This window comes from Amblyraja radiata, chromosome 17 (assembly GCF_010909765.2).
Source record: "Amblyraja radiata isolate CabotCenter1 chromosome 17, sAmbRad1.1.pri, whole genome shotgun sequence".
NCBI lineage: Eukaryota > Metazoa > Chordata > Chondrichthyes > Rajiformes > Rajidae > Amblyraja > Amblyraja radiata.
In genome coordinates, this window is record NC_045972.1 from 13872672 (window position 1) to 13895841 (window position 23170).

The 23170-nt window shown below is 41.3% G+C and overlaps 1 protein-coding gene and 1 long non-coding RNA gene across 3 annotated transcripts in view; both read left to right on the forward strand.

The window, feature by feature from the left end:
• The first annotated feature begins 1503 nt into the window (after positions 1–1503).
• On the forward strand, positions 1504–18576 carry LOC116982518. Its single transcript, XR_004414481.1, has 3 exons — positions 1504–2179; positions 11800–11802; positions 18564–18576. It is a non-coding gene; the product is annotated as an uncharacterized LOC116982518 (long non-coding RNA).
• A 4059-nt stretch (positions 18577–22635) lies between these two features.
• hsd17b2 (hydroxysteroid 17-beta dehydrogenase 2) overlaps positions 22636–23170 on the forward strand; it is a 35335-nt gene continuing 34800 nt past the window's right edge. Inside the window, exon 1 of one of the 2 annotated variants that reach the window (XM_033035772.1) lies at positions 22636–22995. In XM_033035772.1, the coding sequence (XP_032891663.1) occupies positions 22689–22995 (307 nt within the window). In that variant the 5' untranslated portion in view covers positions 22636–22688. The remainder of the gene's footprint in view (positions 22996–23170) is intronic. The other variant, XM_033035771.1, reaches the window with a different exon arrangement.

The following is a 23170-nucleotide window of genomic DNA, read 5'->3' on the forward strand; positions in this document are numbered from 1 at the left end:
AATATTTAATATTAACTGGGAAGAACTAAGGAAAGCAGTAATTCTTCAATGAAGAATCTGCCCTGGCACCAGATTCAATTTAGTTGCTTGATTGGATTCACAAGCACAGGTGATGGGTAACTGCCACAGCTTCACACCATGATGCTTAACTTTTGGGATTTCACTGTCAGTGAGAGTCAGACAAATGATCATGAACAGCCACCCTCAACTTGTGGACTTCCGCAATCACAAAAGAAACTTCAAGGCTGCATCTGTCCTCTGAGAATGTTGTAACTTTGTCAGCACCAACACGTGGCAACACTTGTGTACTGCCTAGGTTGCGTGCAAGACAAAGCTTTTAACGATACCTAGGTACCCTGGGTACATGTGACCAAAAGGTATCGTTCATTCACTCAATTTCCAACACACTGGTTTTTAGTTTAGGATTCCAGCATCTGCATTGTTTTAAGGTTTTCATCCTCCTTTTGTACCTGTGCTTTCAACCTCCTTCAGAATCTGGTATGTTTCATTAAGATTTCTTTTTGTTTATTTTCTCCTTTTTATTCTGGATCAATTTTGCTAAATGATTGTTCTACTGTGCAACTTGATCAAGATAAGGAAATAGACATCTTCTTAAAGTCTCACTGATTCCACATTTTATATTGAAACTTGTTTTGTGTTATTTGCAGAGCATAGAACCGATTATCACCGCCTTCAAGCCCCAGGAAACAGTTAGACATACAGATATAAACCCAGTGGAGTGAAAATGAAGTACATAATAATACAATTTGTGGAAGTTCTGTTGTGTCCCAATGCTGCCATTTTAGGAATTGGTTGTTTAAAAGTTGTTAACATATGAACAATGGGCTTGTGGAAGAATGGAGTGTTAAAAATATGTACACTGACAAATGCCATCGAAAATCAGATTCTAATAGATTGTTGATTTATTTTCTGATTTCTAGCACGTACACTGATCAAAATTAATTTCAAAGTGACTGCATTGTAGACGAACATTGAACCCTATTTCATTAACAACTAAATGGTGCGGGTTTAATCGTGATTTTTTTTTTTCATGAAGCAGTATATATATTTTTAACAATTTAGCCAATTTGTGTCTCTATCAAAAGGGTTTAAGTGATATTTATTCTGTACCAGCACCTAAACTCAGAACTGTATATTGGAATAAAACAGTGCTTATCTGTTATCATTGGTAGCAAGCCTGACTATAATTTTAATACTGAGATGCTGAGCCTGTCAACTCCCCCTCCCATTCCCAGTCTGACCTTTCTGTCCTGGGCCTCCTCCATTGTCAGAGTGAGGCCCAGCGCAAATTGGAGGAACAGCATCTCATATTTTGCTTGGGTAGTTTACACCCCAGCGGCATGAACATTGACTTCTCTAACTTCATATACCCTTTGCTTTCTCTCTCCTTCCCCTTCCCAGTTCTCGCACTAGTCTTATTGTCTCCGACTACATTCTATCTTTGTCCCGCCCCCTCCCCTGACATCAGTCTGAAGAAGGGTCTCGACCCGAAATGTCGCCCATTCCTTCTCTCCAGAGATGCTGCCTCACCTGCTGAGTTACTCCAGCATTTTGTGTCAACCTTTGGTATATATTTATTTATCTACTCTTCTCTCTCTAATTTTTGGTCAGAGTGCAGTTTTGAGACCAAATTCAAGCAATCAATGTTCTTGTATCAGTTGGTTTTCAAAGCCTTCTGCCATCAGAAATTGGTTTAATTAGTGGATTTTGGTGGATAAAATGCAACGTTGGGAGGAAGATATTGGGTATGAGAGCTTTTAGAGGAAAGCCACAGACCCAACTTGCATATTTAAATGAAAGGAAAATCCAGATATATTGAAATAACATTCAATGTAATTCCTGGGTATATGGAATTAATGGTGTATCATACTTTAAAACTCAGCTAATTGAGCGGTGTGCATGTCTTGCATTTCTTCCACACACTCATTGTGCTTAATTTGCTCATCAACTCTGAATTCCATGCTGATATTGAGGGTGGTGCTGGTCTTTCGATGAAATATTTAACTTATAAAGACTGCTTACTTGGTGGAAGTGAAAAAATGTACACAATGCAAGTAGTGGAAAGAAGTGACCCAAAATGGGCAAAGATGCAATGTTGCCTATTATGCTGATTGTTTGCTGTATTTTCAAGTTTCCTTTCAGGCTTCCAATCCCTGAAGTGTTTTTTTTTACAATTTCATTTAAGCGCATTTTAATAACTTATTTTCTTGATAAGTTTAATGTAAAATACGACTCTTGGAAGAGTTCAAAGGGAAATTAATATTTCTTAAAATATGACCTATGCTTTAGTTATAATATAGCAAAAGCTTCATTAATTATGAGCTGAATGTTTTGGGTCAAGATCCTTCTTCAGACTGGTGAAGGGGTCTCGGTCTGAAGAAGGGTCTCGACCCGAAACGTCACACATTCCTTCTCTCCAGAGATGCTGCCTGTCCCGTTGAATTACTCCAGCATTTTGTGTCTACGGTTTAAACCAGCATCTACCATTCCTTTTTTTTTTTATTATCTATTCTCTCTCTCTTTTATTATTAAAAATAAATAAATGAAGCTATACATAAAATGTAACATGCCAATATATATTAGGCACCTTGGTGCCACAGTAATGTGGCACCAAGGTGCCTAATATATATTGGCATGTTACATTTTATGTATAGCTTCATTTATTTATTTTTAATAATAAAAGAGAGAGAGAATAGATAATAAAAAAAAAAAAAAACGTGTGATGTATGGTGTGTGAAAAGGAAAAGGGAGGAAAGAGAGAAAGTGAGAAAAAAAAGGAAAGAGAAGGAGAAAGAGTAGAAAGTAGGAGATTATAGGAGATAGGTATTTATATTCTTGACCATCCTTCACCCAATCCTGAAACAATTGTTTTTTACGATTTTGTTGCACCATATGCTTCCAAGAAGTCGATAAATGGAGACCAACTCGTTAAGAATTGGTCTGGTTTATCTATTCGGAGGAATCGCATTTCTTCAAGATGTGCTGTGGCCAACATGTTTAAAATCCACATTTTAATCGTTGGTATGGGTGTATTTTTCCAAAATTTAAATATAAGTTTTTTTGCCATTATTAACCCATAATTAAAAAATGAATTTTGAAATGTGTTCAATTTGTTCCCGTTTCCCGTTACTCCAAGTATAATCATTTCAGTGTTAGGCTCCATTTTTATCTTGAATAATTTTGTAAATATTTCAAAGATATCGCTCCAGAATTTATGAAGTTTTATGCAGGAAACAAAAGAGTGTGTTATAGTGGCATTTTGAAATAAACATTTATCACAAATGGGAGAAGTATTTGGATAACATTTATTCAGTCTAGTATTTGAATAATATAATCTATGTAAAATTTTAAATTGAATTAAGTTATGTCTTACATTAATCGAACACTTGTGTATATATATCAAATACTTTTCCCATGTTTCTTTCGTGATTTTTATCATTAATTCTCATTCCCAATCTTTACTAAGTGCCTCTGTCGATGGTAGTTCTATACTATTATCCTATTATATAAATATATTAATTTCTGTGAGTCGGCCTTAATATTCATTGCTTCTTCCAGTGGGTCTAAAATTATAATTTGATGTCTTTGTATATATTTCTTCACGAAATCGCAGATCTGAAGATATTTAAAATGTTGGTTATTTTTCAACTTAAATTTTAATTGTAATTGTTGGAATGATAACAGATTTCCCATTTTATACATATCGCCGATCCTTTTAATTCCCATTCTTTCCCATTGGTTATATGTTTTATCGATAAGAGATGGTTTAAATGAAGGATTATTCACTATTGGCGTTAACACTGATAGGTTTCTTAATTTTAAAGTTAATTTTATTTCTTTCCAAATTCTTATTGCATTATGGATAATTGAGTTATTCTTATATATTGTGTTGTTCAGTTTTATCGGGGAGAAGAGGATCGCTCCTATCTTTCTCCATTCTTATCAATTCTGTCTGTTGGGAAGAACTGTCCAACCAATAAATTATATTCTTAATATGAACTGCCCAATAATAATACAAAAAGTTCGGAAGTGAAAGTCCCCCAGCGTCTTTGGGTTTACACAGGTGTTTTCTTTGAATTCTATGTGATCTATAGTCCCAAATAAAGTTGGTAATATTAGAGTCTAGTTTTTTTGAAAACATTTTTTGGTATATATAATGGTATAAATTGAAATAGGTATAATATTTGTGGTAAAAAAAAAAATCATTTTTATAGCGTTTATTCTGCCTATTAATGACAACGGGAGTGTTTTCCAGAATTTAATCAACGCGTTCAGTTTATATAATAACGGCATAAAATTAGCATTAAATAATTTTGTATTTTCTAGTAATTTGGATACCCAAATACTTAAATTTTTCGGTTGCAATTTTAAAGTGGAATTTTAATAAGTGTGTCGATTCTTGAGGTTTTAACGTCATGATTTCACTTTTATTCCAATTTATTCTGTATCCTGAAAAAGAACCGAATTCCTCTATTAAATTTAATAAGTTTGGAATACTCGTTTGTGAATTTGTAATATATGGAAGTATATCGTCTGCGTATAATGAAATTTTATTATTTGAGTCCTTAGTATTATATATACCAGAATATTCAGATGAATTCTTATACTTTCAGCCAGGGGCTCTATCATAAGGGCAAATAGCAGGGGTGACAATGCTTTAAGACTGCTACCATCGTGCCTGTACCCAAAAAAACATCCATTACCAGCTTGAATGACTATAGACCTGTTGCTCTCACTTCAACGGTGATGAAGTGTTTTGAACGGCTGGTCCTGGCCCACATTAAGTCCTCACTCCCATCCACCCTGGATCAGCATCAGTTTGCATATAGAGCTAATAGGTCAACGGAGGATGCCATCAACATAGCTCTACATTCTGCACTGACACATCTGGAGCGTCCTGGCTCATATGTGAGGATGTTATTTGTAGATTTTAGTTCTGCATTTAATACCATCATCCCCAGCAGAATGGTGGACAAACTGTCTGATCTGGGTGTTAATGCAAACACATGCGGATGGATTAAGGACTTTTTAACAGACCGCCCACAGACTCAGGATGGGGTCCAATTACTCCCCAGTCCTGACGCTCAGCACAGGAGTGCCACAAGGTTGTTGAGTCCCATCTTGTATACAATATACACTTATGACTGTACACCAACACACAGTACAAACAGGATCATCAAGTTTGCGGACGACACGACTGGTGGGACTGATAAACAACAACGACGAGTCTGCCTACAGGGATGAAGTCCAAAAACTGTCTGGTGTACCAAAAACAACCTGGTACTCAACCCATCAAAGACAAAAGAACTGGTCGTTGACTTCAGGAGGAAGAGGAGAGAGGAACCTGCTCCCTTATACATCAAAGGAGACATGGTGGAGAGAGTCACTGGCTTTAAGTTCCTGGGAATAAACATCTTCCAGGACCTCAAATGGCAAATGAACACCGTCACTCTCGTGAAGAAGTCACATCAGCGGCTGTATTTCCTGAGGTCTCTGCGGAGAGCAAACGTCTCACAGCCGCTGCTGCTGTCCTTCTACCGATGCGCCGTGGAAAGTATCCTCTCCTATGGAATCCTGGTGTGGTTTGCTAGCTGTACTGTGGCTGAGAGGAGGGCGCTGCAGGGAGTTATAAAAACTGCACAGAGCATTACAAACGCCCAACTGCCCTCCTTGGATGATATATATAGGGCCCGATGCTTGCGCCAGGCCACAAACATCAAGCAGGACACATCCCACCCTGCCAACCACCTTTTCACTCTGCTACCCTCTGGGAGGCGATTCAGGTAGACTAAAAAATAGTTTCTACCCATGTGCGATAAAAGAGCTTAATTCCAACAGAGAACACTGGGGAAGCAAAATGTAATTCCAAGAAATGCCGCCAAATTCTTTTAAAATACTTATTTATTATTTTACTAATAAGTGTACATATGTGTCAATGGTTGTCGTGTTTGTATTTTTTTTTTTTAACCGGAGGAGATGTAATGGAATTTCGTTGCACAGTATTGTGCAATGACAATAAATGTATTCATCATTCATTCATTCATCCCTGCCTATTGCCCCTCGATAATTGAAATTTTGGAGATAACATATTATTAGTTAATATTCTTGCTGTCGGTTTGTCATATAATAATTTTACCCATACAATAAAATTCTCTCCCATATTAAATGTTTGCAGTGCTTTGTATAAATACTGCCACTCTACCTGATCAAATGCTTTCTCTGCGTCCAGAGAAACAATTGATATATCTTCTTCTTCTGTTTTATGTGAGTACATTATATTAAACAGGCGTCTCAAATTTATTAAATTATTGTCTTTTAGGTATAAACCCCGTTTGATCTGGATTTATCAATTTACTAATGTATTTACTCAATCTTCTTGCTAAGGTCTTTGCTAAAATCTTCTGATATGTATTTAAAAGTGATATAGCTCTGTATGAGCCCAGTTCTTCTAAATCTTTATCTTTTTTTGGTATAAGCATCTACAGTTCCTTCCTACACATCAACTCAGAGCCATCAGGAGACTTGAGTTTAAAGTGAGAAATATAAGTATTGCCTGTCTCCTTAGGTCTAGATTGGACTTTTCAGAGACTTGAAAGTTGCAGGGTGATGCCTGGACATGGTGACTCTCAGCCTGCTGTTTCAGAAGAGGATCTGATGTACTTAGTGCATGATATAATTTGATGTTTAACATGCAGATTAAGCATCTCAATGGTTCAATGGTACTTTTGTTTTGGCATACAGTTCAATGCCAATACTACTGTACATTAAGCACAATCATACTAAGTACAAGAGTGTAAGACAATAGACCACCACTGAGTCAGTACGCAAGGGACGCCATGTTTCAGGTGCCATCTTGTATCATTTCAGTACAACGTATTTGTGAAATCTTAGAGTCTTGACTTGGCCACAAAGGCCCATTGTCCTAGCAGCAGCACTCCGAGATGCAGGGGGTCGTCCTGGCCTGTTGATGTCCTCCACCGCTGCTCTGCCGCTCCGTTTCACGGCAGGCCACGTTCTTTCAATGCGTTTGGCCACTTGGAGCAGCGCCCGATCTAATGGAGCCCCAGGCTGCTTCTGGGCCTCCAGTGGTCCACTCCGCCAACATGATCACTCCAACGCCGCCTTGACATCGGCCTGTGTACTCGCCATCCCTCATGGGTGACAATTAAGAAATTAAGAATTGAACTTTCTTGTGAACTATTGTATATAGTTTCATGACAAGGTTATGCATATAGAAATAAATCAATGCATGCAGTTTATGATGAGATTATGTACAGATATAGATAGTTTATGAATCTGTCAAGCCTAGGGATAGCATATGTTAAACAAAAGTTTCATAAACATGTATAGATTCTGAGGTCATTGTATACTTACAGACATTTTGGGGGATTTATTTTCACAAATATTATGACTAGATACACATTACCACAGAGGCATGAACCCAGAGCTTAACACCAAGATGAAACATTGAATTCCCATCAGCGTTCTCCAGATCATTTGATGTAACTGATGTAAAGCCTTTGAAAACATCAACAAAGTGCTGCAAGTGCAGAAATAAATCCAAGGCTCCTTGCCTTAATAATTATACAGAAGAGGATTAGATATTTGGAAAGAAAGATCATTGGGTTTTGAAATGACTAAACTTAACTTGATGCATCCAAAAATACCTTTGTCAGATGAAAAAGATTAATTGCTGATGTATAAATTTATTCTGACAACTTAATTTACTTTTTTTTTGCTAACACCTCTCTGAAGTGCATTGGGCCCACTAAGCTACATTAATGATGCTGTGTGAATGAAAATTCTTATTCTTGTAACTAATTTCTTTGGAAAAACAAATAATTGTAATATTTAACTTTTATGACCCCACTGAAACATTTGATGAAGCCAGACTAACAACCTCAACATCTGGTAGATGTAAACGATCCCATGGGGCCAATATAAAGCGGAGGAGGGAAGTTGCTGCCTTATGTTTATCCTTCAGTCAAGCTTTCTTAAATATTTTATCTGGCCATTAAAAACATTGGATGCTAAGTCTCATACAATATAATAGTGGCTACGAATCAGCAATACTTATTTGGCTATAAAGGAGGCAGGGAAGCTGTTATATAAATGTATGCCTTTCTTTCTTGAAGTATAAATCATAGAATCATGGAAATTTATAGTACAACAGAAGCTCACCCTGATCATTGTGTACCATCCAAACTAACCATAGACAGCTACTGAGTTTAATCCTACTTTTTGGCTCTCAGTCCACAGCCCCTTAGACAACAGGACATCATATATGAGGGTTTTTGCCTAAACCAAGCTTTCAGCAAAGAGTTGGTGTGGTGGCGCGGCGGTAGAGTGGCAGCCTTACGAGACCGCATGGGTTTTCTCCGGGTGTGTGGTTTCCTCCCACACTTCCAAGACGTATAGGTTTATATCTTAATCGGCTTAGGTAAAATTGTGATTTGTCCCTAGTGTGTAGGACAGTGTTGGTGTACGGGGTAATCGCCGATCGGCATGTACTCGGCAGGCTTGTTTCCATGCTGTATCTCTAAAGCCGCTCACTGGGTGGAAAAATAATCCATTCTTCTTTAATTCCTCTCATAATTTTTAATCTATGCTATAGAATATTCACAGATTGCTTTAGGTTTAGGCTTAGGTTTTGGTTTGGGCTTATTATTGCAGATCTGCCAAGTTGCTGTGATAAGCTTTGTGCTGCATTCTATTCAAACAAATCAAGTATACCGCGCACATGGATACAATCAGTTCAAACTCAAATACAACAGATAGAACAGAGGGGAAGATGCAGAGAATGAGGCCATTCAACCTTTTGAGTGAATGCTAACTTTGTAAGAGCAATCTAACCAGTCTCACATCCTGCTTTCTCACTATAGCCCTGTACATATTTATCTTCACAGATCAGCCCAAAACTCTACAATAGAATCTGCTGCACCTCCCACTCCTCGCAATACATTACAGCACCTAACCATTTGCTGTTTGGTAAAAACAATCTTCACCCTTGGTTAGTTCAGAAGTTCTAGGAGCAGAATTAATCTAATTGGCTCATCAAGTCTATTCCGTCATTCAATCATGGATGATCTTTCTTTTCCTCCGAACCCCATCCTCCTGCACCCCAAAACCTCTGACATGCTAACTAATCAAGAATCTGTCACTCTGCCTTAAAAATATCCACAGACTAGCCCTCCACAGATTCATCACCCTCTTATCAAAATAAAGAAATTCCTCCCCGTCTCCTTTCTAAAGGTATGTCTTTTTATTCTGAGGCTATGGCCTCTGGTCCCAGACTCTTCTATTAGAGGAAACATCCTCTCCACATTCACTCTATGCAGGCCTTTCACTATTTGGTAAGTTTCAATGCGGTTCCCCCTCATCCTTCTAAACTCCAGCACTCATCATATATTAACACAATCATTCCTGGGATTATTCTCGTAAGATTTGTTTGACCACTCTATATTTATTTTCATTGTACTATACATTATGATTACATCTGTCCACAGCTTCCCCTGGATAAAGAAAATAACTGGTGCAGTCAGTCTTTGACTAAACATCCTGCTGTAGGAAGATACTCATAAATTGTTTCTCTCACTGCACGGAAGTCCCTGAGCTTCCTATAGCCTGTCACGTTAATCCTTCTCACTCTCACTTTGACCACTTTGTCCTTACACTGTTCCAATGAAGCCCAGCATAAAAGGATGTACCGCACCTCATTTTCTGGACAAGCAAAGAATTCAATAAAATCGGATGTGATGAGGTGGATGGTCACAGTCTTTTTCCCAGCATAGGAGAGTCTAAAACTTGAGAGTATACTGTAGGTTAGAGTTCAGAGGAGAAAACATGCCTGAGTGGCAAGTTTTTTCACACAGAGGGTGGTGGGCATACGTAATGAACTGCCAGTCACAATTACAATACTTCAAAGATATTTGAGGCCGAGGCGAGAAAGGTCAGATGGGAATGGGAAGGAGTTAAAATGGTTAGCATCTGAGAGATCATACAGACCTTGGCGGACTAGGCACAAGTGTTCTGCCAGCTTTAGCTATGCTATTTTGCATCATTGTCATGGAGGAAATTATAGATTATTGCCTGGAACTATTTGTCATTTTGCATATCAAATACGTGTAGAAGCAATAATTGGGATATTTGTATACTCAGAGACACCATCCTCACAACACCAACTTTGGGTGTCTGGGTTCTCAGTCCTCAGAAGACCATCCATGTGAATTGCTTTATCCCAGCAAAGTTGTCCGAACCTTCAGAGGTGTCCTGTCAGTTTCAGTGTGTTCCCATTGTAAATACGTAATTCAGCAGAAGCATTTTGTCAGATGCAAAATATTGAAGTAAACAATGTCATAATTGGAAGCCTGAATACCTTGTGAGTTCTGAAATGAAGCAGGAGGTCGACAACTATTGAGCTTACTTTGATTTGCAGGGGAGAGAGAAAATTCAGGAGATGCGAGAGTGAATGACCAAAAAGGCCATCAAATTTTTGCTAAATCTATGTTGGGAGGATGTTTGAAGTCATCCTATGTTCCAGGGGAATGGTATGCGCCCAGCTGAAAGGTTCTGTTACTTATTGTGAAATTAATTTGCGAGAACGCTTATGTTAAAAACTGATGGTCTAAAAGATATTGTGTGAATGTGTGGGGTCCCCTTTATCTAAATTTCTATTATTTTATACTTTGGAATCGACATAATACTAAAACTCTTCGTCTTGTTTGTGGCTGTGTGTGTGTAAATTTTCCTATTTTCTTTCAAACGCTAGGCGAGTCTTCCCATTTTCACACATCCTAACATTTTTCCTGTCGAGGCGATAAACATCTTCCCCTCCCTCTCTACCTCCCCTCACTCGAGACCCCCCTCCACTCTCGAGCGACTCTACCCCCCCCCCCCCTAGACCCCCCCCCCTCCCCTCGCCTCTCACTCGCGCACTCGCCTCTCTAGCCACACCCTTACCCCCCCAAACCACTCACCCTCTCAACCCCCCCCCTCTCTACCCCCCCACCCATCCCTACCCCCCCCCCCCATCCCTCTCTACCCCCCCCCCCCCCTCTCTACCCCCCCCCCATCCCTCTCTACCCCCCTCTCTCTACCCCTCCCTCCCTCTACCCCTCCCTCCCTTCTACCCCCCCCCTCTCTCCCTACCCCCCTCCCTCTCTACCCCCCCCCCCTCCCTCTACCCCCCTCTCTCTCTACCCCCCTCCCTCTCTGCCACCCCTCCCTCTAGGGATTGAAGGATGGTGAAGAGGAGGAGGAGAGAGTGCTGGGGATGAGGAGAAATGAGTCATGCCTGCGCAGTTGGGGGCTATGCGTGAGTGGTGCAATATTGCGTTGGGGGAACGGCTTGCGTTGGGGGCACAGTTTGCATTGGGGGAACAGGTGAGTGGTGGAATCTTGCCAACGGGTCCGCACTTGGTCTAATACATATTAAAGGTTTTCAATGTGTAAATTAATGGTTAACTCTAAATTTTCAGTTATTTCCAAAGCTCTGAAGGAAGAAAAGTGTAAGCATGGATTTTTGTTTTGTCTTGTCTTTTAAGTTTCTTGTACTTTCATATTTTTCCTTTGGAATTGATGTTTGAAGAGAGAGGGACAGGTCTAGATTTCATACTGGCCACACTGGAGTCCAAGATACAGTGTTAGAAATGTGAGTGGCTCTATTCTGGATTATGAGATCTCCACATTTTAGAGAGAGAATGGTATTTGGGGAAATTGTGATTAGTATATACATACAAATTGAGAATTAAAAAACTTAAATGGTGTTTCCCTAACAAGAATGTCTGTTTTTACAAAAGGTTTAAAGACATTCCAAATGTCAACACATTGATTTTATATTTTGGCGTTTAGTGTGATTGCAGCCCGTTGAGTCCATGCCATTCACACTAGTTCTACATTCTCCAACTTCTCATCCACTCCTTACACACTAGAAGCAATGTACAGAGGCCAATTAAGCTACAAACCCACACGTCTTTGGGATAGGGGAGAAAACCAGAGCACAGAGGAAACCCACGCGATCACAGGGGGAATATGTAAACACACAGACAGCAATCGAGATTTGAATCGAACCTTGGTGTCTGGCCCTGTGAGGCAGCACTTCTACCAGCTGTGTGACTGTGCCACCCCTCTTTTGAAATGTTTGTTTTTAATGTAGTGCAATTTTTTGTGAAATGCAAATGAACAGTCTGGATTTAACCATATAACCATATAACAATTACAGCACGGAAACAGGCCATCTCGGCCCTACAAGCCCGTGCCGAACTACTTTTTTCCCTTAGTCCCACCTGCCTGCACTCATACCATAACCCTCCATTCCCTTCTCATCCATATGCCTATCCAATTTATTTTTAAATGATACCAACGAACCTGCCTCCACCACTTCCACTGGAAGCTCATTCCACACCGCTACCACTCTCTAAGTAAAGAAGTTCCCCCTCATGTTACCCCTAAACTTCTGTCCCTTAATGCTGAAGTCATGTCCACTTGTTTGAATCTTCCCTATTCTCAAAGGGAAAAGCTTGTCCACATCAACTCTGTCTATCCCTCTCATCATTTTAAAGACCTCTATCAAGTCCCCCCTTAACCTTCTGTGCTCCAGAGAATAAAGACCTAACTTATTCAACCTTTCTCTGTAAGGTTTAGGTTGTTCCCATCTCCTCAAATGCAAATGTAGATGTCTGAACAATGCAAATAAGTATTAAGGATAGACCAGGGCAAATGCTAGCAATCCACTGCTGACTTTAGAGAACCAAAGAGAAAAGTCAGTCCACTACCAATCCCATTGCAGGGAATTTAAGTGATGAACGTCTGCCTTCTTCGTCAGAAGATAGACACAAAATGCTGGAGCAACTCGGCGGGACAGGCAGCATCTCTGAAGAGAAGGAATGGGTGACGTCGTTCTTCTTCACATTCAACCACTCCTGATGGAAACACAAGAGACTGCAGATGCTGGAATCTTGAGCAAACAACAAAATGCGTTGGGAACTCAATGGGCCAGGCAGTATCTGTGGAAGGAATGATCAGAAGGATACGGGGGGACCTGAAAGGTGCTGCCTGATCAGCTGACTTCATCCTGCAACTCTTTTTTCTTCTCACTCCTGATGTATGTATGCTTACAAATTAAAGGCAATCGGAATGCAAATGCAGAGAACATGGAGAACACCGTCAGCAAATCATAATTAAAGTGCTAAGGTGCAACGGTAATTACATTTTGTAATGATGGCTGGTTCTGAGAGTCAGATGTTTAGTGAGACCAATCTAAAATAGAAAGGTATTGGGAAGGGTTCCGAGTTATGGCAAAGATAAATGTAGACCAGTCCATCACACAGACCATACTTCCCACCATTGACTCTATCTACACCTTACGCTCTCAGAAAAGCAGACAACATGATCAAAGACGTATCCCACCTCAGTCATTCCATCTACTCCTGTCTGGCAGAAGTAGTAGAAGCTTGAATGTGCATATTGCCAGAGTCAGCAACAGCTTCTTCCCATCCATTATCAGGCTTCTGAACAGTCCGTCCAATTCACCACTACCCCATTGAGGACATATCAAAAGAACTGGTGCTGAGAACTATATTCTGCACTCTGTATCTTCATCGTTGCTCTATCTATTATATACGAGTTTGAAATGATAGTATCTGTGTATGGTATATCTGATTTGTTTGGGTAACATGCAAAACAAAGTTTTTCAATGTATCTCGGTACATTGACATAAATAAACCCAAACAGCGAGCTCCACCACCATGAAGCCAGGTGTAGATTTCATACTGGCCACACTGGAGTCCAAGATACAGTATTAGAAATGTTAGTGGCTCTATTCTGGATTATGAGTTCCCCACATTTTGGAGAGAGAATGGTATTAGGGGAAGTTTGTGATTAGTATATACATACAATTTGACAATTAAAAAACTTAATCTTAAAATGGTGTTTTCCTAACAAGAATGTCTGTTTTTCCAAAAGGTTTAAAGACATTCCAAATGTCAACACATTGATTTTATATTTTGGAGTTTAGTGTGATTGCAGCCTGTTAAGCTACAAATCCACACGTCTTTGGGATATGGGAGAAAACCAGAGCACAGAGGAAGCCCACGCGATCACAGGGGGAATATGTAAACACAGACAGCAATCGAGGTTGGAATCGAACCTTGGTATCTGGCCCTGTGAGGCAGCACTCCTACCAGCTGTGTGACAGCTTTTGGAAAGTTTTTTGTTGTTTTTTTAAATTTATATTTTTATTAGAAGCAGTGTACTAAAGTATAAACTGCGGCATATGATATAATACATTTATTGTACAGCTTCCATTTTAATTTTAACAAAGATGAAATAGAAAAAGAGAGAAAGAGCAAGAAAGAAAGAAAGTGAAAGAGAAAGTGAATATGTAAGAATAGAACCCCTAAACTACCAAATGGGTGTAGTCAAAGAGTAAGTAAAAACTTTAAAAAAATAAAAACAAAAAGACAAAAACAAAAACAAAAAAATGTTGATATACCTGCTTCATTTCTCACCACACCCATCACCCTGTCCGTAACTCAGTTTAATTCCGAAGTTGTGTTGCACCATACTATCCTTGTAATGAATCAATGAAAGGAGACCAAAGCTTTGAAAATTGCTCTGATTTTCCTGCTAAGACAAGTCTCATATCTTCAAGATGTAGACATGTTTGTAATCCACATTTTAAGAGTTGGGGGAGATGTGTTTTTCCAAAATTTAAGTATAAGTTTTTTCGCCATTATCAGGCCATAATTAAGGAAACGTCTTTGAAATATTGATAGCTCAGAGCAGGCTCCTGCTGTTGTGAAAATACTCAGTTCTATATGGGGATCCAGTTTTGTTTTTAATAATTTTGAGAACATTTCAAAGATTTCTTTCCAAAAGTTATGGAGTTTTATGCAAGAGGCAAAGGAGTGTGTTATAGTTACAGGTAGACCAAGCCAAGAGAGAGGGAGAATGCAGACAAGAAACATGGATGGAATGTCAGAAGGCAATCACTCCAACCTAGATGAGTGAACACCTTTACTCTTGTTCACAAATTCTCTTGCAATAAAGATCAATATATCATTGGCCTTTCTAAATGTTTGCTGCAACTGCGTGTTATCTTTCAGAGACTTGTGAAGAAAGTACACCCAAGCCCTTTTGAACAACTTTTGTCAATCTCTCATCATTGAAAAATCATCACCATTTATCTTTATGTGTTGATGGGTGCTTCAATGGTTGGCGTGGATGCAGTGTGCAGAAGAAGCTCTTTCCTTGGTATTATCTCTCCATGATCTGCCATGTCATCAGTGTATTCCCATGCAGCCTCTTTGCATCCTCCACATCTTTCACATTTCCATTTAGTTTTGTGGCATCAATAAACTTGGAAATGTTACATCTAGTTCCCTTACCCATCTTGATCATCTGCAGAGGGCTCTTAGTTCTCTAGTATTTCTGGAAGAGTTTTTGTGATTCCTTCCACAAACGTAGACACAAAGTTTGATTCCTTTGCTCATTCATTATAACTTCTCCTGTCTCGACCTATAATGCCTTTTGCCAGTCTTTTCCAATTTATGCCACTTTTTAAAATTAGTTTTTTGGGGTCCCTTTGCTAAATTCTAAAGCATTCCAAATGCTCAGGTTTACTGTTTCTTCTGGCAACTTTATAAAGGTTTTCCTTACATTAATATGACCTTTAATTTCTCCTGTAATCCATGGTTGGACCACATTTCGCATTGTGCTTTTATGTTTTAAATATGCTTTAAATCTTGTACTATTTCTTTAGCTGCTAGCTATTGTCTATCTACCATCATAAACACATTGAGTGTTGTCCATGTGGAATTTACATGTTCTCCCTGTGACCGCGTGGGTTTCCTCCAGGTCCTCCGGTTTCTTCCCATATCCTGAAGACATGGGTGGTTGTACATTAATTGGCCTCTGTAAAATCAACCCTAGTGGGCAGGGCATGGATGAGAATGTTGGATAACATTAAAAAACTAATGGAAAATGGTGATCAAATGTCGGCGTGTACTCGGTGAACCAAAGGGCTTGTTTCCATGCTGTATCCTTAATCAAAATATTCAATCAATAACCTTTGAGGTAGTTTCCAAAATCCCATTGCCAAACTAGCTCGCATTCATTCACAGCTTCTTTAGTTCACATCGAGCATCTGACTTCAGATTGAACTTAATGTTAAATTGTAGCTTTTCCCTATAGATCCTTTGACCAACAACATTATTATTTAACCCTTCTCTGCTACCAAGTATAATATCTAAACTTGCCTGTACCTTAATTGGTTCCTCAAAATACTGATCTAGAAATACATCATGTGTGCAAGCCAGGAGATCACGCTCATCATTACATAGAACATAGAAAAGTACAGCATTGGAACAGGCACTTTGTCCCACAATGTCTGTGCCAAACATGATGTAAAGCTAAACTAATCTCATTTGCTTGCTCATTATACATGCAGTTCTTACAAATCCATATGCATTGTTAGCACTAATTTCATTTGGCTAGTCTATGCAAGGATAGATCCCGTGATATTATTATTCCTGTCACATATGTCTTTATGTATTCCCTGCCCTAAATCATAACCACTATTCTAAAGCCCACAGGCCAAAAAACAATGTTTTCTGTCTCCTGCTGCTTTCTGACTCCATCCCAATTCTTTGCGGGATGTTATTCCGCTTTCTACCAATGCAGAAGGTACTGCCTAGGTGAGGTCTGTAGTATGATTTTATCGGATTGTATGCAAAAACAAAGAATTTCACTGTACCTAGGTACAAGTGTATTGGAGGATAGCTAATGTTATCCCACTTTTCACGAAAGGAGCGAGAGAGAAAACGGGGAATTACAGACCAGTTAGCCTGACTTCGGTGGTGGGAAAGATGCTGGAGTCAATTATTAAAGAGGTAATAATGGGGCATTTGGATAGCAGTAAAATGATTAGTCCAAGTCAACATGAATTTCAGCGAGCTGTGATCAAAGCTAAAGCTTCCTACAGAGTAAAGCTAGAAAACAAATTACAAGCTAATGACATCAAAGGGGTGTGGCAAGGTCTGCAGGCTATCACAGACTATAAAACAAAGCACCATGTTTTAGACAGCGACCCCTCCCTCCCTGGGAGGCTCAATGACTTTTACTGTCATTTTGACAAGGGCAACCATCAGTCCCCCTCTTTAACCACAGAGCTGGGCGACACTACTCCTACTGGCTCAGAACATGACGTCAGAACCCTGCTCCGCCAGCTTAACACCAGGAAGGCAGCAGGGCCTGACGGTGTGGCGCCTGCTACATTAAGACACTGCTCTAATGAACTGACACCCGTCCTCACCTCCATTTTCAACTGGTCACTTCAACTCTCAATTGTGCCTGCTTGTTTCAAGTCAGCTGTGATCGTACCAGTCCCCAAGAAAAATAACATCACTTGTCTTAACGACTATAGGCCTGTTGCCTTAACTTCAGTCATCATGAAGGTTCTTGAGAGACTGGTATGCAAACATCTTTCCAGCATTACACTTGATCCCTATGAATTCACCTACAGAGCCAACAGAAGTGTAGATGATGCAGTGTCCCTCTGTGTGCACTCCATCCTCCAACACCTGGAATCCAGATCCATATGCTCGCATTCTTTTTGTGGATTTTAGCTCCGCATTCAATACCATCGTTCCTGTAAAGTTGATACACACTTTACAGGAACTGGGGGTCAACTCATCTCTATGTAAATGGATCTATAGCTTTCTATGTGACAGAAAACAGGTGGTAAAAATTGGTAACCATGTCTCACTGGCTAGGTTCCTGAACATCGGCGCCCCCCAGGGTTGCGTTTTATCACCTCTTCTGTACTCTGTATACACACATTTTTGCTGTTCACACTCTGACTCTGTCTTGTTATTTAAGTTTGCAGATGACACATCTGTGGCAGGTCTTATTATCAATAACATCGAAACCGTTTACCGTAGTGAAGTAGAGGAGCTAGTAAGGTGGTGTGAGAACAACAACCTCATACTTAACATCTCAAAAACTAAGAAGCTGGTTGTTGATTTCAGGAAGAAGGCCACCCCCCTCCTCCCTCTCTTCATCAATGGAGAGGTGGTTGAGAGGGTCACCTCCTTTAAGTTCCTCGGGACCACCATACATCAATCCCTATCATGGGAGCTCAACACCAGTCTCATAATCAGTAAGTGCCACCAGCGACTCTACTTCCTGCGGCAGCTCATAAAATTCAGGGTCAGTCGACCAGCCATGACCCACTTCTACAGGTCTACCATAGAAAGCATACTCACATTCTCCATGCTTGTCTGGTATGGTCACACAACCTCGCAGGATAAGATACGGCTGGAGAGAATAGTGCGCCGAGCTTCTAAGATCATCGGTTGCAGCAGACTTCCCTCAGTGACATCACTTTACTCAACAAGACTCACCAGAAAGGCCAAAAAAATCATAGCAGACCACTTTCACCCGGCACATTACCTCTTTAATCTCCTCCCATCAGGAAGGAGATATAGAAGCATTAAAAGTAAAACATCTCGCTACAGAGACAGCACCTACCCCCAAGCCATCAGATATTTGAATTTGCACTAATCACTTTGCATTTTCTTTTGCACTTTCACTTACGCTTAACATGACGCTGCTGGGTACTGTCCTTCCTGTATATATTGTCCTTCGTACGGTATTGTCTGTATTAGTTATTGTGGTGTATGTGGTGGTTGTATTGTACTGTATTGTATCTGTCTGAGAGCGAACCAAGACACATTCCTATCAACTTGTTGACATGGCAATAAACTTCTTGAATCTTGAATCTTGAATCTTGATTTATGAAAGGGAAATCATGCTTGACTAATCTTCTGGATTTTTTTGAGGATGTGAAAAGTAAAATGGATGAAGGGGTGCCAGTGGATGTAGTGTATCTAGACTTTCAGAAAACCTTTGATAAGGTCCCGCACGAGAGACTGGACTAAAATTAGAGCACATGGTATTGGGGGCAGGGTGTTGACATGGATAGAAAATTGGTTGGCAGACCGGAAGCAAAGAGTAGGAGTGAACGGGACCTTTTCAGAATGGCAGGCAGTGGCGAGTGGAGTGCCGCAAGGCTCGGTTTTGGGGCCGCAACTGTTTACCATTTATATTAATGATTTGGAAGAGGGAATTAGGAGCAACACTAGCAAGTTTGCGGATGACACAAGCTGGGTGGCAGTGTGAACTGTGAAGAGGATGTTAGGAGGTTGCAGGGTGACCTGGACAGGTTGAGTGAGTGGGCAGATGCGTGGCAGATGCAGTATAATATAGATAAATGTGAGGTTATCCGTTTTCGCGGCAAAAACAAGGGGGCAGATTATTATCTCAATGGGGTTAGGTTAGGTAAGGGGGTGATGCAGCGAGACCTGGGCGTCCTTGTACACCGGTCACTGAAAGTAGGCTTACAGGCACAGCAGGCAGTGAAGAAAGCTAATGGAATGTTGGCCTTCATAACAAGAGGATTTCAGTATAGGAGTAAAGAGGTTCTTCTGCAGTTGTATAGGGCTCTGGTGAGACCACATCTAGAGTATTGTGTACAGTTTTGGTCTCCTAATTTGAGGAAGGACATCCTTGTGATTGAGGCAGTGCAGCGTAGGTTCACGAGATTGATCCCTGGGATGGCGGGACTGTCATATGAGGAAAGATTGAAAAGACTAGGCGGGGGTTTAGAAGGATGAGGGGGATCTTATAGAAACATTGAAAATTATGAAAGGATTGGACAAGTTAGATGCAGGAAAAATGTTCCCAATTTTGGGCGAGTCCAGAACCAGGGGCTACAGTCTTAGAATAAAGGGGAGGTCATTTAAGACTGAGGTGATAAAAAACCTTTTCACCCAGAGAGTTGTGAATTTATGGAATTCCCTGCCAGAGGGCAGTGGAGGCCAAGTCACTGGATGGATTTAAGAGAGAGTTAGATAGAGCTCTAGGAGCTAGTGGAGTCAAGGGATATGGGGAGAAGGCAGGCACGGATTATTGATAGGGGACGATCAGCCATGATCACAATGAATGGCGGTGCTGGCTCGAAGGGCCGAATGGACTCCTCATTCACCTATTTTCTATGTATCTATGTATCTAAGTGACAGTAAAGTATCATTGAATTGGATCAAAGCGGAACATAGCCTCATTCTTCACTGCCTCTCTTCAACACCTCTGCCGCCTTCAGTGAAGAGAAGTTAAGTCAAGTTTATCATCGAGTTTATCATCACATGCACAGGTATGGCGAAGTTAGTTAATCTGTTTAGTTTCTTGTCATATCTACCGAGGTACAGAAAAAAGCTTTTGTTGCATGCTAACCAGTCAGTGGAAAGCCAGTGCATGATTACCATCGATCCATCCACAGTGCCCAAATACCTAATAAAGGGATTAACGCTTAGCCCACAGGTAAAATGGAAATCTTGCTTGCAGCAGCTTCACAGGTACATAGACACACCCAACATAAATTATGCAAACATTACACCTAAATTCTTCAAGGTTAGAAGCAAAAGGACATCTTGAAGAAATGCGATTCCTCCTAATAGATAAACCAGACCAATTCTTAACGAGTTGGTCTCCATTTATTGACTTCTTGGAAGCATATGGTGCAACAGAATCGTAAAAAACAACTGTTTCAGGTCTGGGTGAAAGATGGTCAAGAATACAAATACTCATCTCCCATCTCCTATTTTCTATTCTTTCTCCTCTTTTTTCTCATTTACTTTTCTCCCTCACTCTCTTTCTCTTTTCGTTGTTTTTTTTCTTTCTTCTCACACACTACACGTTTTTTCTACTCTCTATTAGCTAGTCTCTTTTTCTCTCATTTGTAAAAAAAATAAAAAATGAAGCTGTACATAGAATGTAACATGCCAACAGAGCCCCTGGTTCTGGACTCCCCCAACATCAGGAACATGTTTCAATAGACAACAGGTGCAGGAGTAGGCCATTTGGCCCTTCGAGCCAGCACCGCCATTCAATGTGATCATGGCTGATCATCCCCAATCAGTACCCCGTTCCTGCCTTCTCCCCATATCCCCTGACTCTGCTATTTTTAAGAGCCCTCTCTTGCTCTCTCTTGAAAGCATCCAGAGAACCTGCCTCCAACGCCCTCTGAGGCAGAGAATTCCACAGACTCACCACTCTCTGTGAGGAAAAAGTGTTTCCTCATCTCCGTTCTAAATGGCTTACTCCTTATTCTTAAACTGTGGCCCCTGGTTCTGGACTCCCCCAACATCGGGAACATGTTTCCTGCCTCTAGCGTGTCCAAGCTCTTAACAACCTTATATGTTTCTATGAGATACCCTCTCATCCTTTCTAAACTCCAGAGTGTACAAGCCCAGCTGCTCCATTCTCTCAGCATCTGACAGTCCCGCCATCCCGGGAATTAACCTTGTAAACCTTCGCTGCACTCCCTCAATAGCAAGAATGTCCTTCCGCAAATTAGGGGACCAAAACTGCACACAATACTCCAGGTGTGGTCTCACTAGGGCTCTGTACAACTTCAGAAGGACCTCTTTGCTCCTATATTCAATTCTTGTTATAAAGGCCAACATGCCATTCGCTTTCTTCATTGCCTGCTGTACCTGCATGCTTATTTTCATAGACTGATGTACAAGGACCCCCAGATCCCGTTGTACTTCCCCTTTTCCCAAATTGACGCCATTTACATAGTAATCTGCCTTCCTGTTTTTGTTACCAAAGTGGATAACCTCACATTTATCCGCATTAAACTTCATCTGCCATGCATCTGCCCACTCCCCCAACCTGTCCAAGTCACCCTGCATTCTCATAGCATCCTCCTCACAGTTCACACTGCCATCCAGATTTGTGTCATCTGCAAATTTGCTAATGTTACTTTGAATCCCTTCATCTAAACCATTGATGTATATTGTATCCTTGACGTTTCAAGAACCCATTAGTTACAGGAGAGTAGCTGCCCCCGATGGTGTTGGACTTAACGCCCCTGTGACTCCTGTGTAGTTAAACTTGGCCCGATCACCAGAAAGGCCACTCTCTGTCCCAGAGTCACGAAGTTGGGTGTGTTCCTGACGTGTTTGCCCTTCTCACATGATTTCAACCACAGTGGCAACGTGGAGCCATTAGCAGGCCAGGAAATATTATTTACATTGTTTCTCTGGGTCTGTGTTTTTGTCTCTGATATATCTCACCCTACGGATGCAACCAGCGATTTGCGGAGAAGCAGCAGGCGGTGACAAGAGAGTGGGGAGAAGGAGAGGGTTGTTGCTGAGGGTAGTTGTGGGGACTGCGAGCGCGGCGTTGTTTTGTACTTCTGACTGACGGGGTCTGTGGAGAGAGGAAGGATAGCGGTGGGAGGGAGAGGGGCCAGGGAAGGGGGGAAGGAAGAAAGAGAGGCAAGGAGAGAAGCAGAGACAAAGGGAGAGAAGAGAAGGAGGTAATAGAGAGCGGGAAAAGAAAAGGGAGAGTGTAGGAGGAAGGAGGGAAGGAAGGTCAGAGGAAAGGAGAGAAGGAAAGGCAAAAGAAACGGAGAGAGGGAAGGAAAGACGAAAGGAAGGGAGAGAGGGAAGGAAGGAGTGAGAGGGGAGGAAAGGTGAAGGAAAAGTGGGAAGGAGTGAGGAGGAGGTAAGACAAGAGGAAGGGAGTGGAGTGAGAGTGAAAAGGAAAGGGGAAGGAAGAGAAAGGGGGTGAGAGAGAGGGAAGAGGAGAGGGGAGAGGGAGAGATGGAGTTAAGCGGGGAAGGGGGTGAAGCGCAGGGGACAGGGGACATGGTGTTGCCGCTGCTCTACAGCGCGGTGGCGGTGGCGTTGGGCGGCGCGGTGCTGCGCTTGCTGCTGAGGCAGGAGCTGGAGTCGGGTCTGGCGGCTGCGCTGCGGCTGCTGCTGGCCCTCTTCAGCCAGCCGCTCTGCTCCATGGCCATGCCCGGCTACCCCGGCCTCTGCCTCTTCTCCCTCGCCTGTCTTCTCGCCTACAGCCGGCTGCCCGTGCCCCAGCTGCTGCCCGTCCAGGGCAAAGCCATCCTCATCACAGGTAAGCTCCCGTCCGCAGCCGCGCCACTCTGCTCCTCCACAACAATCCACAAACTAACTCTCTGTGTAGGAAGGAACTGCAGATGCTGGGTTACACCGAACATAGACACAAAATGTGGAACTCGGCGGGACAGGCAGCACCAAACTTTCTGTCGGCGCCTGCAGTTAGCGCGACT